Source organism: Centruroides sculpturatus, unplaced genomic scaffold, assembly GCF_000671375.1.
Source record: "Centruroides sculpturatus isolate CEXI.00-Female unplaced genomic scaffold, Cexi_2.0 scaffold402, whole genome shotgun sequence".
Classification (NCBI taxonomy): domain Eukaryota; kingdom Metazoa; phylum Arthropoda; class Arachnida; order Scorpiones; family Buthidae; genus Centruroides; species Centruroides sculpturatus.
In genome coordinates this window covers 91,903-110,389 of record NW_019384685.1, presented here as the reverse complement: position 1 = coordinate 110,389, position 18,487 = coordinate 91,903, and the positions used below count along the sequence as shown (strand labels likewise).

General features: G+C 29.5%; 1 protein-coding gene and 1 long non-coding RNA gene across 2 annotated transcripts in view; both read right to left on the bottom strand.

The window, feature by feature from the left end:
• Positions 1-18,487, bottom strand: part of LOC111627045 (WD repeat-containing protein 26-like) — a 121,819-nt gene that overhangs the window by 60,157 nt on the left and 43,175 nt on the right. Inside the window, exon 5 of the mRNA XM_023370590.1 lies at positions 2,421-2,557. Within this exon, the coding sequence (XP_023226358.1) occupies positions 2,421-2,557 (137 nt within the window). The remainder of the gene's footprint in view (positions 1-2,420; positions 2,558-18,487) is intronic.
• On the bottom strand, positions 10,368-15,601 carry LOC111627046. The gene is made up of 3 exons (XR_002756969.1): positions 15,557-15,601; positions 10,778-10,986; positions 10,368-10,696 (listed from the first exon to the last, which is right to left on the bottom strand). It is a non-coding gene; the product is annotated as an uncharacterized LOC111627046 (long non-coding RNA).

Genomic DNA, 18,487 nt, shown 5'->3' with positions numbered 1-18,487 from the left:
AGGGCTGCAGAAACACCATCACAACGTCAAGAATTGAGAAGAGCCTCAAGTTGCACTTCAATCTCTACTTTCTCATAAAAAATATTCCATCAGGCTTGATAGGAGAATTTCTAGTATCTTTGTATAAAATGAAAAGATGAGTATGAAATACAAGCTGAATGAATATATTTCATGACAAAGTAGTCAACCTAGGTATTTTTACATTACATGTTATTCAAATGTGACTGTGCAATCACAAGATATGAATGAAGTGAGTGTTTAGTACCAAGTGAATAACCCTGTAGTTAATATATTTAGCCAAACAATCACCTTATATGCCAGACATGGGCAAATGCAGCTCTTTTTGAAATACATGCGGCTCTTGCTGAAAGTGTTAATTTCTGCTTTTTAGTATTATTTTTACAATTTTATTTCCACAATTTTGTGAAAATATGTTCATTAGAAAAATTCAATATTTCTTTTATATTATATTTATATTATATAATAAAATCGCAGTACAGAACTGCAGTACAGAATAAAAAAGTACAGAACTGCAGCTCCCATGCATTTTGCAAACCTACATTTCGACTCCCACTGAACTCTTGCTTGCCCACCCATTATATGCAGTAACATATAAAATCTGATGCCATTCAACAAATATTGCATTTATAATACAGCATAGAAAAATAACACAGTAATAAAAAGATTTGTTTTAAAAAATGCAGACAAAAATTTACGATAATAAAAATCAAATCATAACACATTCTTAATAAATGTGACACTTCTGTAAATTGGAGAACTGGCTGACATTTATTAGGGATATCACAATTAGAGTGCATTTTTCATTTCTTGACACATTGTGCTTTTCTAAATGTCTACACATCATTCTAATGTTCTTATAAACTTTACTAGCTGTACCCAGCCACGCTTTACTGTGGCTCAAAATGTATCTATTATAAATGTATAACACTCCCTGCAAGGGAAAATTTTGAAAAATCCCTTCTTAGTGTACATTCTCTTGATGTACCCTATTAAAACGCAATCAAAAATGTAAATGTTTATTTCTAAAATACTATAATAGAAGCCCAGTTTTTCATGGTAAGCCTTAATTTTGTCCCTCTCCCCCACAGGGGAATTTTGACATCTATATAATATGAAAGCATGCACATATTTGAACACAACATTGTGTTGAAATTTCAAAGCAATTGGTGAAGAACTTTTGAAGATTTAAGTTTTTGACAAACAAACATTTACATTTTTATTTACATAGATTTAGAATGTAACTTGAGACTTTTCCCACTTATTTTGTTAAAGATACTGTATTAAATTTTTAGGATGTAAATATAAGTTTCTTATATAAGTATTAGCAAAAATGTAGCATTGATAAATATGTACATTATATGAAGTTTGGGTGTTAAAAACCAAAAAATGTTCTACAAGGAACACATTAAGTAGGACTGCTGTAGCTATTATTTCATAAAATATGAGGTGTTGTCAGTGGCATAGCATAGTGGAGGCAACAGGGGTAGCCCGCCCCGGGCGGCACTTTTAGGGTGCTGCAAAATTTCAAAATAAATAATAATATTTTGTAAAAATTTGAACCATTTCATTTCATATTTTTGTCGCACCTACAATTTGGATCAATTGAAATGAGCATGGAATTTTTCATTACTTATTCTGTGACGAAACTGAATTTTAGTCTTTAAATTGAGATACCTAAATAAGGGGGATATATATACCGAAATAGATTTAGTGATATATTGCCAAAGAAGCTAATGATATTTAATTTTGTTGAATTATTGTTGCAAGAACATGATATGGTGAAAAAAATGAGTTTGATAATATGAAAAGTAACAACACCCAGTGGCGTAGCATGGGTGTCAGCTGCCCACAGCGAAATTTTCCTCAGCCCCGGATTTCCATCAATGGAGGGGAGGGAAAAAAACGTCAACAGCTTGCGATACATCTGAATTAATAAGGCTCAAGTTAACTCTCAATTTACTGTCATTATCGTTTCTCAGCCATACTATTATTATACTAATCTTTCAGAGGTCTGAGTTATTAATAATGTGAAAAATGCATGTTATCAGTTTAGTCTCTAAAGGGAGTGGCGCTACAATGAGATCTCGCACCATCTGAAAACCTGGCTAGGGCCACCACTGCAGGTAAGGTATGTCTATACTATGGTTAGTAAAACAACTAAGTTCTAAGTTTTTTTTAGAAAATGTAAAATTTTAAAATTTTTCTGAAATAAAAAAAAAACAGAACTAATTATGTAAATAATAATTCTAATTAATTTATTAACATAAATTAATTAAAATATAAATGTTGTATTTTTTGTAAAAAATGAAATTTTTTAAAGATAGTTATTGATGATGATTACATTTATTTCAAGTCATAAATTAGTTAAATAATAATCTATTAAATGTAAAGATGCATACCTGCTAAGTTCATGTACACGAGAAGTATTATGTTTTAAAGGGGTTAACTCGTGGCGAAGACACTGAAGAGCTTCTAAGATATGGCCATCTTCAAGTTGTTCTAAATATTTTTGTTCCAGCAATAAAAATTTCATTTCCTATAATAATTAAAAATGAACAATTTTGATTGTATACAATAGATTTAAACATATGAACACAAATTATATTCATCAGTCTTATTAACATTAATTTCATGTGTGACGTTTAATTTACTTCTAGCAAGTAGTCAAATACATTTTTAATCCAGATATTGATAACAGATTTTACAAATTTTGTCCAAAGTATTTTTACAAAAACTTTAAACTTGCTATTTAATACAGCAAAACTTCAATTTAACAGACTTCAGATTTAAAGGACAAAATTTCTGGTCACTATTTCATAGGTAAAAATTAAAATCCTGTTAATTTTAAAATGCTTTTTATATTAATTATATTGATATTAACACATTGTTTTTTTTCAACTCAAAAAGTCATTGCTCATAACTTCACATGGCAACGTGTTTCTCAATATTTATTCCCCTTCGGATGACAAATTTTTTGGTGTTTTTGTCAAACTCAAATTTTTCTTTTTTTCAAAAAACATTATTTGTTTAATTAAATAGAATTAAAGTATATTTAACAAAAAAAAAATGTTTATTTTGATTTAGATCATAGCTGTTTTTTACAGTCTCAGAAATATATTAAGTACACAAGCAATAATACATACAGAAAACTTTTCTGTGAAATTAAACTTCTCATACATACTTAATTTAATTATACAAACGTGTCTATATAATCTACATAAGATAAAAAATTGACAAATTACTTAGTTTAACACAATCATTTTAACAGACCCTGTTGCCAGAATTAGTCTGTTAAAAACAGTAAAACCTTGATTTAAAATTATTTCTTAGTAAAAAAAAATAGTTGATTTCAGATAAGAGATCATATAAAAAAATTACTGATTACTTATCAAAACAAATTTTATTTGGATTAAAAAATGCCATTTGAATTTGAATAAAAACTTCAATAATGATAAATAGAATTTTTATATGTAAATTAGTAATCTTGCTTTTTGAAAAGCAAGTCTTTGAATCTATATTCAAAGTAAAAAATGATCAAGTAGAGAGCGTGACTAAATGCTTCATACTATCTTAGGAGATATTTGTATCTCCTAAGATAGTATATATTAATAATTTTATGGATAATTGCATATAGTGGTGGTTACAATTTTGTGATCACCACATTGCAAAATAGCCTTGCCTTTTGCAAATTCAATAAACATAACAAAATTAGAATTTATGTTAAAATATACAGTGTGTGTTTTTGAAATATGCTCATTTTTATCTTAATAAGTAGAGAAAAGTCATATTCATACAGGTAAAAGTGGACAACTAGATACTTGAGTTATTCACAATGAAAATGCAAGTAAGAAATAAACAAAGTTTCTTGCTAAAAGAAAAATAGTGTAATTTTGTCAGTCTGTAAGTGATAAAAAAAAAAAATGTATCCACAAGCAATCATTGAAAAGGTAAAGTAGTTGTTTCAGAACAGAAGGAATATTTGAGAAATTTCTTGCAAAATGGCTATTCCAATAAGTTCTGTGCACAATAAGTGCTTATACACAATTATTACAGTAAAGCCAGAAAACACAAGTTATCTCAAACATAAAACTTAAATTAAGGAAGAAGTGAATCAACTCTGGACAAAACAAACATGTTATATCGTGTAAAAATCAAAGAAACCTGTCATTTGCTTGCATCAACACTGATTGTACAACATTCAGTAAAACAGGAAAGATTTATATATCACCACATGAAGCAACAACTACCTTTAATCTCAGAACAAAGATTGGCTTGCTGAAGTGATGGAATGGCTACAGATGCATATCCATTTAATAAAACTGTTTTCTTTGACAAGAAATGTTCTTCTAATGGACAATATATTCTTGGAACCTACAGTGATGACTCTTCCATTCTTTGAATATTGAAGTATCAGATGGGAGGCAGAAGTATTATGGTATGGGCTCTGGTGGGTCCTGAAGGATTTGTGCATGTTGAATTACTAAAGTTCGTAAAAGTTGTTATTTGAATATTGCAGAATTGTGTAAGCCAATATTATATGCTCAATTCCCAGATGATAACTAGTTTCAACACAATGCACAAATTCATACTGTAAAAAAAAAAATGATATATGTAGTATGTTAAAATAGTTTTGTTTAAGATTGTGATATGGCTTCCTAAGAGTCCATACTTGAACATTACTGAAAATGTTTGTCATAAACACCATGGCTGATCATCTGCCAATGAGCAGTTTTCTTCGCAAACTGTATCTTAGACAAAAATTCAGGAAGTTGTAAAAAGTCTATCAATGAAAACAAAAATCAAACATTATTTAAAAAATGTTTGACACTCATAATCACAGATTGTTGGAAATAATTAACAAAACAAAGATGATAAAAAAATATTAATTATTCATTACATTGAGCTTACTTTTAGATTGTTTTTGTAAAGTATATCTGGTGTTCACAAAATTATGTCCACACTGTATTGTGCATTTTTATGATTTGCTCAAAACTAAATTAAATGTATTAAAAAAATTCTGTATCTTATTTAACATTAAATCTAACATCAGAATAAAAACATAATACATTTGCAAAAACTACTTTTACAATGTGGTGTTCACAAAATTGTGTTCACCACTGTAATGTTATAAGGTGTGTTTCAAATTGATACGGACACAAAAAAAATTAAAGTGAAACACAAATTTGCTGCATTATGTGACAAATGTTTCATTAAAAATAACATGATTTACATGTTTCTACACTGCAGAATAAAAATTTTAATCAAACGTTAACATTTTGTCACTGAAAATAATATTTTTGAAAATTTTGTACAAAAAAATCTGTTACATATTTATTCGGACAGGCACTCATTTCATGAATTAAACAGAATATTGTTTAGTTTCAAACATTGAAATATGCAAATCAGCTTACATATCTAATTGTAATACAAATTTTTTATGTTGTTTTACGTTCTAAAATGAGTAGAACAAAGAATTTATCTGATTACGAAAAAGGGCAGATTGATGCCTATAAATCACAAAGCAAGTCAATAAGAGAAATTGCAGCATATATAAATCGTCCAAAATCAACTGTTGGTGATTATTTATCAAAAAGACATGACAAGGATGTACCAAAATTCAAGACAGGTCCAAAACCCAAGCTTACACCTCGAGATTGAAGACAAATCATCAAGGTTTGCTCCACGAAACAAACATCAGTAAAAAAAATAAAACAAGAATTAGACTTGCCTTGTAGCAGCACAACAGTGTGGAGAGTTTTAAATAAATGTACAACGTTAAAATTCAGAAAAAAAAGCTATAATGCCACCACTTTCATTAAAGCACAAAAGTGACAAACTTGATTGGGCACAAAAACACATGACATAGTCCAAAGAATGGATTGAAGTTCAGTGATGAAAAACAATTCATCTTAGGTAGTCCAGACGGTTGAAAGTATTATTGGCTCGATTTAAAAACTGAAAAACAAATATTTTCAAAAATGCCAAATGGATGTGGGATCAACAATAGTGTGGGGTGCGTTTGGATTCAATGGAACCACAGATTTAGCATTAATAACTCATAGAATGAATTCAGAGAAGTATCAAGCCATGCTTGAAAAATCATTTAGTAGAAACTGGACCAAATATTTGGGGACCAAATTGGATCTTTCAACAAGACAATGCCCCTGTGCATGCCTCTAAATCAACAAAAATGTGGTTTAAATGTAAAAATATTAATCTGATGACATGACCTGCTAGAAGCCCTGATCTGAATCTGATGGAAAATCTTTGGGGATGAAGGTTCGTACAGTTTATGCCAATGAAAAGCAGTTTTTCACAATTCATGATTTGAAAGCAGCAATTTCAGATGCTTGTAATAAACTTAAGTTTGAATTCCTTCAGAATTTAATTGAAACAATGCCTAATCGAGTATTTAATGTAATTAAGTTAAATGGTGGTTAAATTGGCCATTAAATTGTAAGAAAACTTTGCAATTTGAAACCTGTCCGGATAAATATGTAAGAGTTTTTTTTGTACAAAATTTTCAAAAATATTATTTTCAGTGACAAAATATCAACGTTTGATTAAAATTCTTATTTTGCAATGTGAAAACATGTAAATCCATGTTATTTTTAATAAAACATTTGTCACTTAATGCGGCGAATTTGTGTTTTACTTTAATTTTTTCGTGTCCGTATAAATTTGAAACACACCTTAACTAACATGACATGCATCCTGTTTTTAGGTAGTCTATCCTGTTATCCCCAAGCACAGCTTCAGGATGCTGAAATGTCCCATTTTCAGAGAGAGAACAACCTGCAGTAACAATTTTGGAAAAAAAGGAGCAAAAAATCATCCAACAGTAGTCCCTAGTAGTGCAGTGATGACGGCATGGCAATACGTCTCACACAAATATAAGTCAGAAGCCTAGTAGCTTGCTCTATCCTCTGTTGCAAATACACATACATAGCTCACGCATCTTTCTTGACAACTAATTATTGTTTTTTTTTATCAACATGCATTATTGTAGTCAATTTAAATTTCTTGTATGTGAATCCTTCATTTTAACAATGCCTAAATACAAATGCACTTTTAATGTTAACTTACAAACTAAGTACCTGTGTATAAAGCAAAGACATACTCCATTGGACATCAGACGTGAAAGTATACAGAATTTAGCACAGCTCATGGAGGTGCCAGCAATATTAATCATCATTTAAGACCAGAAAAACATAAAAATTCCGACCTTGCTGCCGCTTTGAGTTCTTCAATGCTTAATTTTTTTTAAGAAAATGGATTCACCAACTTTGAAAGATCTGGAAGTTGCTGTGACAAAAAGGCACCTGGGCTTATCATATGGTGCGAGAGAACCACAGGAGTTTGCTCAAACAATTGTGCTTCTAAATTAACTCAAACTTGTTTTGAAGAGAAATTTAGATGTGCTCGAACAAAAACAGAAGCTATTATTGTAAATGCATTAGCACCAATAGTAACATGAATTAAAGATCTCTTCAGCAAGTTTATATACCTAAATTCTTTGAAAGGGTTAAGAAAATATTAGCTAATAAAATAAATTTAATACCAGAAAAAAAATTAACAATCAAAAAATATTTATATTATAGAAGTACAGTAATAAAAAACAGGAAATAACAGAAGAAAATGATGTAGTATACTCATTTGATTGTAATTGTAGACAAAGAAAAACATATATAGGAGAAACAAACAGAAAATTGAAAATACGGTAGAGCATCGATTATCCAACTCAATTAGGGACTCAAGTTAGTCGGATAACTGAAAAAATCGGATAACCGAAAAGAATGAAAAAAATACATTATTAGTATAGTATATTAGTATATCGCTATTAACCAACTTCGCGTTGAATTTTCATTGATGTTAAGCCTAACAAATTTTTTTTTAAAATAATAATAATCGTCGCTATTGTATCGTAAAAATTTTTTTAAAAATTATTTTATTGCTCTCACAAAACAAACAACCACTCATAATTAGAAAATTAAGTCTCGTTTAAATACTGGACTTCCTTTCATGGTCGAGCCAGTGCTGCCAGCTAAAACACGCAAAAATTTAACAAAAATAATATTAAAGTAGCCAAGACATAGCCAAATATTGTAGTGGACATTTGAAATTTGCTGACTAGAATGGTTGGTTAACCAATGTGACGGTTAATCAGGGGTCGGATAATCGATGCTCTACTATACATATAAAGGAACACATTTGTGCTATTAAAGATAATTATGCATATTCAGCAGTGGCTGAACACTGCAATACAAATGGATGTGAAATAGATTTAAATACAGTCAAAATAAAGAGAAAAGAAAACGATAATTATAAAAGGCAACTATATGAACATATGTACATTAAAAGACAAAGCAATAACAACTTGAGAAGAGAAATCCACCAATCCCGGGACAGTATTATTGACGGGTAGCAGATTGACACATCTATAGAGGAAATGTACATAGAAATACAATAATGGTCCAGGCAAAGGGAGGTGTTGGATATGTTGGTTTTAGGAAAATGTTTTCACAATCCCCCTTTTTAAATATGCATTTTTTAAAATAGTTCATTTATATATACAAGATCGGAGACTTAATATGGATTTTTATGTTATTTTTATATTTTGATGTTATTAGAGACCAAAATAATGTAAGTCATTTTAATAGTAATTATTGAACACTGAATTATTGTAGCATTATTGTAATCCCTTTTTAAATCTTGTTTTTAGCACATGGTGGTGGTAAACCTGCTGATGAGGGACTGAATGATCCAAAACATAAAGCGTGTAAATTGTGTACAGGTAAATCAGGCCAATAATAAAAATTTTTTTTATTTTTTTCTCTGGATACATTTCCTCATTTTGCAGGACTTGGACACCTAATAATAAAATTGTATAATAAGGACACAAAGGCTTAAGAATAAAATATTCCCTGTTTTAGTTTGCTTCTTTTTACCATATGAAGGAACACAAGTCAAACCTATAGAATTTCAAGAGCAACCAGGTGAAACATCAGATGTTATTGTCAATTATCTAATGAAAGTATTGACAGAAAATAATTTGACTTCAAAACCCATGGCATTTTGTGGAGATAATACTAACCGCAATTTTGGTGAATTGAAAAGACAAGGCATCAACAATGTTTAAGCAAAACTAAATTTATCTCTCAGAAGAACATTGATAGGAAACAGGTGTAGAGTGCATACAATTCAATGTGATTAAAACTGCTGTGATTGTCTACCTGTAGACTTTGAATGTGTAATTGTGAAAATATATTCACATTTTTATATCTATAGTGGTTGCGTGGAAGATCTGACAGAATTTTGTAATGAAGTTGACACAGAGTATCACAAATTGCTAGGCTATAGTAAAACTAGGTGGTTTGCACTTATGCCTGCTATTGAAAGTTTTGAAACTGCACAAGCCATTAAAAAACTACTTTTTGAGTATCAATAAATGTCCAAACATATTAAGAACCTTTAATGAAAACCCTAACTCTGAATTATGGCTTTTTTTTTTCATGCATGCACAGTCAACAATGTTTCCATCAAGCTGTGTTAAAGATCTAGGATCAGAGTATTTCTGTAATTGAAGCCATGTAGGAAATAAATCAACTCAAAGACAATTTGACCTTGAAACAAAGTAACCTGTTTCTTTCCCACTCCATTCATAATTTAATGGCAAAATTGAAAGAAAGTGGCTGCAGTAATGTCGACAAAGAATATATGAAAACTACAGCTGCAGAGTTCTATAAAATAAGCAAAAGAATATTTGGAGCAGTGAACTTTGTCCTTTCAAGAATTAGAAATATTTGAATGGTCAAATTTAACCAAAATACCTAAGTGGAAAGAAATTAAAAGTGTAATGAATGTATTGGTTGAAAAGGGATTTATTAACCAAAATACAAAGGTATTTGATGAGTATTCACTTATTTCTAACTACATTACACTTAATTTTAACACTGCAAAAAGTGACAGAATGGAACACTGGGAAAGTTTCAACCAAAAGTCATTGGGTGGAATTGTTCAAACACTTTCACACTAATAATTTCAAATCATACGAACTTTCGTATAATTATTGAGTATATTTTATGTCTGCCTGGCACTAATGCACCCATAGAAAGGGTCTTTTATGAATAAGTTATAAATGAGAGGAAAAAACAGTTACATTGCTTTAAGAATTGACTTGCTAATTTTTTGCAACTATATTTTTTCTATTAATAATTACATTACTCTTATATTTATAATAAAAAAAAGTAATTGCTATAATATGTTAAAATTTTACTTTATGACTATTGCATTAAACTGATTAATTCTTAAAGCATTAACAATGTTATCTTAAAATATTTGCTAATCTTTAATTTGCTTAACAATTATACATTTTGTTAATGAGTTAAAATTGTAAATTCTGGCTTAGTACAAAATTACCAATTGTTATACAGTAGAAGTTTGATCCTGTAGGTTTTGGATTAACAAAATGGTGTTGAATTACTGGGCATTTTTGCATATAACTAAATCAAACTTTATTAAAATACTATCTGAATGTCACAGACTGTGTACTTTGTACCAGCCATACTATTATGCACTTCTGATTTCATTATATGTGCTTCTTATTTGTCTGATGATAGTATATAGTTTATAACACCTGTCATGAGTGCATCTCTGTAAAGATTGATTGGAAAACCTGCAAAACATTAAACAAATATTACTAAACAAAATCAAAATTCACAATAATACACACTCATGTCCAAAATTAAAATCATACAAAAAGGTGTACATAGCAAAAACATCACGGGAATGAATGGTCTTCCATTGCAATGAATTATGCAAATGTCTTCTCTGAGGCATGCCTGATAAACTGAGGCATCATGAACAAATCCATATGGTAATGCAGAATTCTTTCTATAAACTTGATTTTTGTGGTGGTGTCTGATTCCCTTAAACCAGGATGGGCAGCAAATTGTCATTCTGTCTCTGAGTCAAGAGTTGAACCAAATTATTAAATAGAATAAATTAATATTAAATGAATTAAATGAAATATGAAGTAGCAACTTGTTTTATTTATAATACAATGTTTATGTTCTTTGGAACTTAGCATAAAGTTGCTATTGAGAACAAATCATACAGGAACACTCCTTTTGATGGAAAAAGTAGATTTTTATTTCCTATAATTTACAATGGGTATGCATTTCAGGTTTCATGCCCCTCTTCAGTCATCAGTGAGATCTGACAACAGTTATTAAGTTACTACCAAAATAAGAATTCATTTTAAGATGTTCTTTCCCCTCCCCACCCCATTTCAATTCACTATACTGTATAAAGTATCAGACTTCCTGACTTTTTTCAAACCAGTTTTTATCGGTTTTAAAGGATTTATGTTTTTACTACCTTTATTAGTCCATTTTTATACATTTTAACCAAAATATTTTTATTTCTACAGGTGAATACTATTATTACTTTTTAAAAACATTTTATTATATTTATTTATTTATTTCCTTATTTTTTAATTTCAATTTTACATGTTCTATCCCACTATTTTAATAATTAGTTATTCCAGTTGTCACTATAATTATTTTTAGGTAATTACTTTTTAAAATAATATATAATATAATAAGGACTGAAGAGGGGCATGAAACCTGAAATGCATATACATTGTAAATTAGAGAAAATAAAAATCTACTTTTTCTATCAAAAGGAGTATTCCTGTATGATTTTGTTCTCAATAGCAACTTTATGCTAAGTTCCAAAAAACATACAACTAATTGAGAGAATAGCAAGTAACCAAGTATTATAATATAATGCTTTGGTAAAGCTCTATACATAATTTTATAATATAATGAGCCACATAATTTATTGTACTTGAACTACGAGACTAAGTAATATTAACATCAATATTGATAAAGATAATCACATAGAATTTGAGGTTTTCATTCATTATTCTTTTCCAAATTTTGAATTATTGTATTTCATCCTCAAAAAACTGTTCACACGTGTGTGTGAGATTATGAGGGCATAGGGTCAATTCCCTAATTGCCACTTACACATCAAGTTGGCAAAACTTGCCCACGTTGTTTGGATGGCTGTTATCGAGTGGCAAGGGAGGTGAGAAAGTCAGCAGTGACAGGAGACAGGTTTAACAAAATAACAAAGCAGTTATTATACAGCTAACACTAAAATACAGGAGGCTACACAGAGTTAAATGCATATATCTCTAGGTTATATAGGCTAGATGCAATTAACATAAGATTACAAAGTCTATGATTGACAACTGTTTAGTCTATTCTATAACAGCTATGCCTACTTCCGTTACGAGAGAGAGTTCACAGTCCGCTGATAATTACCTGTAAAGTTGGATGAGTCCTATATGCAGTGATGACAGTTCTTTATGGAAGCGTTGGGCGTTGTCAACGTTTTCTACTGTTGTCTTCTCCAGGTATGAGTCCTTTCTTGGAGGTGCAGGAGACGGGGAATTACTAAGACCAAATATAACTTCCGTGTGCGAACTCTTGAGCTTCCGGTGGCTCACACCTTTTATATCATTGTCGTGGGAAAGCTAACACGGGACTGACTTTAGTAGACAACGACGGTGCATTCTTTACAGCTATGTGTCAACTTTCCCACTGACTTGTTACTACAACCAGCGCCCTCTGATTTAATTTCTAGCTCTCCGTTTTTTCTAACAAAGATGTTTACATTTTGAAAACAACTGACATTACATTTTGATTTTAAGAGCCCCATAAAAATCTGCAGGCTCACAAAAAGAAATGATTTTTCTTGAAAGTCATGTAAATTTGTATATTTTTCTTCCACCAAATAAAATTTATAAAAATTCATCAAAGTAATGTTGTTAAATTTTGATTTTAGCACTAAATCCACCTGAAGCTCAATAAAGTTACATCTGTATATTTTCTGGCACATTATTTACATCAGCATCCATCAGATAAGCAAATATAGCAAATGTGGAATCTTTGTTTTGGAAGTTAGCAAACCTTGTATCAAATTGCTCTATTAGTGCTTTCAGTTCATCTCCATAATAATTAAGGGATAATTTTATGAGTTGCTAGAGTAGGAAAATGATAACAATTTTTAGCTCTTATCTGACTTTCCAACAATCTTAGTTTATTACAAAAGGCTTTGAAATGTCCATGCAGTTCATGAACAAATTGTCTTTGTTTTTGCAATTTAAGATTCAGTTCATTTACATATCCAGTGACATCTACAAGGAATGCTATATCACACCCACTCATTGTTTTACTTGGTTAATTGCATTTCCTTTTATGTCCATAAAATCTGCAATGTCTTGTCTCAGATCATAAAATCATTTTAACATGTTACCTTTACTCAACCACTTCACTTCACAATAATACGACACATCTTCATAATCCAAAAAAGGTCTACCAAATACTCCTTAAAGTGCATGTAACTTAATAAAGTTAATACTGGCTACTACAACTTCCATAACATTTGTGAATTTAATTGATTTTGCACACAAATTTTGTTGGTGGATAATGCAATGAAAATTTGTTAAATTTTCCAAATAGATCTGTAGTTCTATTGCTTTTTCATAAACTATTCCAATAAATCCCTTCTGTGCACCAGCCATTGCAGGGGCTCCATCAGTGCCTATGCCAGATAATAAACTCCATTTAAGTACAAATCTCTCAAAGACTGTATTGACTATTTCAAATAAATCTTCACCAGTCGTCGTTCCTTTTAATGACTGGAGTGCCAATAATTTTTCTGTGATGTTAAAATTTGCATCAATTCCTCAAATAAATATTGCTAGTCGCACTGTACCAGAGGCATCAGTGCTGTCATCCAAAGCAATTGAAAATGCATCCAATCTAGCAATCTTCTTTTTTAAACTTTTTTTGATATCATCAGCCATAATTTCTATCCATTGGACAACAGTGTCTCAACAAACAAATATTCTCAAAGTCATTTTTCTTTTCAAGATTTGCAACATCCATCAGACATTCTTTGATAAATTCTCCTTTACCAAATGACAGAATGCTTAGTGATTTTTTTGCTTACCACAAAGAAGGCTTTGATAATGCTGTGAGTGCTGCACATTCTTTGTTTGTTGAACATTTGCTGCTGGCTATCCAAGTTCTTCAACTTCTGTATTTCATCTTTTTGTAGTTGTCCAGCAACTTTTTGGTGATCTGCACATCTCAAAGTAAAGTGTCTCTTCAAGTTGTATTCTTTGTTGATGGATATGAATTTGTTGTACTGTACAGCAAATATACAGGCAAACTTTTATTAAGAATAAAATAATAATCCTCCATACACATCTTTAAATTGACAATTCTCTGCATCTACTTTTTTTTTTGACATAACCCCTGACATTGTCCCAAATTTATAAGCAATATTCAGAACTGTGAAACAAAACTCTTCTACACTGCAGGCACTGAACAAAGCACAAGACCAACTCAAGTACTGAACTGACATATTGTACATTGTAACATGTTCACACATGAAAGTGAGAAAGAGACCTTGGTGGGAGAAAACATGGTGTGTTTTGTGCAAGTCATATGAGGTCAGCTTAATGTGAGTTAGTAGAACACGCCACGTTTTCTCCCATCATGAATCAGACAAACTTTGCTGAAATAAATTAGGGCCAGATCAAAAGAAGTAGAGGACTGAATCTTGGCCTGCAGGCAGGGGTTGATCATATGTGTCTTAAACCAAAGAGCATTTTGTGGTTTCATTCACTTTGTTGTCCTTGTTGTCTTCTGTTTCTTCAACTCTTTGTGAATTTGTAATGCTTTCAATAATTTCAGCAGTCAGTCAAAATTTCCACAACAGCTTTATTTTCATTTATGTGTAACCACTTAAAAAATGAAATTAATAAGTGGCTATATGAGAAATGCCATTGGATTGTTCAGATGGCAGCTATGTATGTTGCCAGTAAGGCTTTCTTCAACAGAAGATATTCTTCATCACAGAATAGATTGTAATAATGCATAATAGCAGACCAAGGTTAGGCTTTAATTCTTATTGAAACCAGCAAAAAAAAATCAGGTAATGCCTTCAAGTCTGATTGTAAAAGATGTTTACACTATCATGTTCTAAAATTGGTATACACATATTTTAGTAAAAGCAGTAGAAGTGTCTAATCCATCTAATTCAATACAAACAAAATGAGTCATTTTCTCAAATCACACTGCTCTTAATTCCATTGGTCAATCTCATGATGTAAAAACATGCACAGCCACACCCCACAACTTTTGCCTTTATTTTCACCCAGTCTTTAGATCACCATATGTCCAAAATTATTCCAACTCCCTGAATACTAGCCTGCAGGATCATCAAACAATTTCAGATTGTTGGTTACTTTTCAGAGGGTTCCAGATTACTGGACATTCCGATTAGCAAGCACTAAATTAATAAACTTCTACTGTACAACATGAATACAGAGATAAAAGAAAATACAAGACACAACAAATCAAAATATTTATTTACAGCATATGTTTACAGCATATGCAAAATATTTATTTACAGCAATTTAAACAATCCAAACTCAAATTTAAAACAAACTTACCACTAAAGCTTTAGATGATTCCAAAAGGGGATTTAGATCAAGAAGATCTAATTCTGCCTGAAAAATATTTCAAAATCAATTTCTACTAGAAAATTAATCTTTTTCAAATGATGATGTACATAGAATTGATAAAATTACAATTAACATTTTAAACAATAATGGACAATTAGCAAAAATTATGAAATATTTTTTATATTTAAGTTTATTCTCTCTCATTCCTACAATACCATTATTAGAAATGAAGTTATCTTCCAGTCATTTTGTTTTATCATCTGTAATTTATTATATCAGACCAATTAAAAATGTGTATAGTACTTTTAGTCTGGACACATGAATTACATTACATTATATAAAATTAAATAAGAATCATAAAATCATTTCGTATGAAAATTTTCAAACTTATCTATCAAACCTATATAAAGTATAAAAGTTTTAGTAATATAATATGTAAATTAACAGTGACAAATTTTTCCAGAAATATTATTATTTCATTCATTTCAAAAGTATCTTTTTAAAAACTATTAGTAATTTAAATATTTGAAATTCCAATTTAACCTCTTTAAATTTGTTTTATTCATTTAAGAAAAGTTATCATGAGTAAATAATTGCTGCAAAATTAAACAACAAAACTAAGAAAAATTTAGCACAATAACAACAAAAATTTGTAATTTTTGTTGTTATTGTGCTAAATTTAAAAAATAAGTCATTTTTTATGACTATTTTTTTAAACATTTAGCATAATATTTAGCACAATAACAACAAAAATTTGTAATTTTTGTTGTTATTGTGCTAAATATTATGCTAAATGTTTAAAAAAATATAGTCATAAAAAATGACTTATTTTTAAAAAAAAAAAAAGACCCCCACTAGCCTTTATTTACTCAGGAACTTTTTTCTCATAACTGTTTTGAATTACATATCTGAATGTTTTTTGTTAAATAACTATTATATATATATTTATTTAAATGATAAAAACTATATATTTGTACAGATCTGTAATGTTTTTAAATGGATATTATGCCTATTGTAGCAAAATTGTTTCTTGGCAGTTATCACTCAAATTTGAACTTAATGACTAATTAGTTTCATACTATGATACACACATGTAATTTACACAAAAGGATTAGTTTTTCAGGATATAAGTCCCATTTTAAATTTGTGCATTTATTTAATATAATTATTGCAGAGAAGCTACTTCACCTGTATGAGTTTTTTCAAACTACACTATTTTGCATAAAAATTTCATTCTTGAGTTCAAAAACAAAAAGACTGAATTAAAAAAAATACATTGATGTTGAATATTATAAAATATACAATAATAAAAATTATTTCTAACTTTCAGAATTTAAAAATACAAATTTTGAATTAAAAATTATTTTTTATCCAAAAATAGTTTTTTTGGCCTCATATCTTAAAAGTTCAGTTCATACACAGACAGTATAAATACACATCAGTTTGGTTTTAAAACAATTTCAGTGAGAACGACTAGGGCAACTATTTATAGAATCATCCTGTATATAGATTTTGATGGTACAATTCTTTATATTAGTTTAATTAATATAAACAAAAACTAATGTTTTCATTTATATAGTGTCCCCCCATTTTCTATTATATAGAGAGAAGCCTCTAATTTATTTAAAGCTATTGATCTGTTTCTTCATATATTTATTTATAATGTTACACGACAATATGCATATCTATCTATACTAAAAAAAGTTCATTTAAAATAATTCAACATATTTCCATACTATAATTGATTTTTTCCAGATACAATTAGTTATACATTTTACTAAATAAATAAATGTATATATTTCCTTTGAAAGAGAAAGATTGTTTTGATTTTAAAAAAGTATTTTAAATGAATACTTTTGACTATTTTTTGAAAAAAAAATTTTTAAGTGCATATTATGACCTAAAATAAAACATTTTTATTGTTATATATAAATGTATTGATGTAATTCTGAGAAAGTTATTATATATATATAATAACTTATGTATACATATATATATATATGTATAATAATATGTATACATATACATATATATATGTATATGTATAATATAAATTATATTTAATAAAATAACTTCCTCAGAATTACATCAATACATTTATATATAACAATAAAAATGTTTTATTTTAGGTCATAATATGCATTTAAAAATTCATTTTTCAAAATAAAGTCATATATATATATATATAATTTTATAAAACAGCTAGGAAAAATAATAAAACCTTAAAATTTTCCATAAATGCAGCCTTAATTTTGCTAATAGTGTATATGAAAATAACATAAAATCACATTATATTGAACAATATACAGTTCAATCTGTCCATCAAATGTCACAAGAACAAGAAAAAAAATTCAAGATAGACATGTTGAGATATAGAAGTTCCTACACAGTAAACAGTTGTGAGATAAGCAAGGGGCCAAGGGTTAATACCTCTTGACCACTTACACTGCAACAGGTTGGTAAAACCCATTCTCAGATTGTCGGATGGCTTAGGAGGGCAAATCGAGTGGGGAGAACGTCGGTAAGTCGGCAGGTACAACAATAGACAACAGGTTATAACAATAACAAAACATTTATTAAATGACTAAGCTAGGTTACATAAGGCGATAACAATATATATATATAGGTTAAATGCAGTTAAATATGAGTTAACTATACAAAGGACCACTCTTAACAGCTTTAATGGCTATTCTGAGAGAGAGAGTTCACAAAGCTCTAAAATACAAATACCTCCACGAGGATATGACTAATATGCGTTCGTTGAATGGGCCATAGGAATCTTAGTCGGCGCAGGAACTGTAGAATGGTGATGGAAGTTCAAATTTTGTTGTCTGTCATATGGCGATGTCCTTTAGGTCGCTATGTCCGTGTATGGAGACAAGATGCACACATTAATAAGTATAACTTCCTTTGGTCACC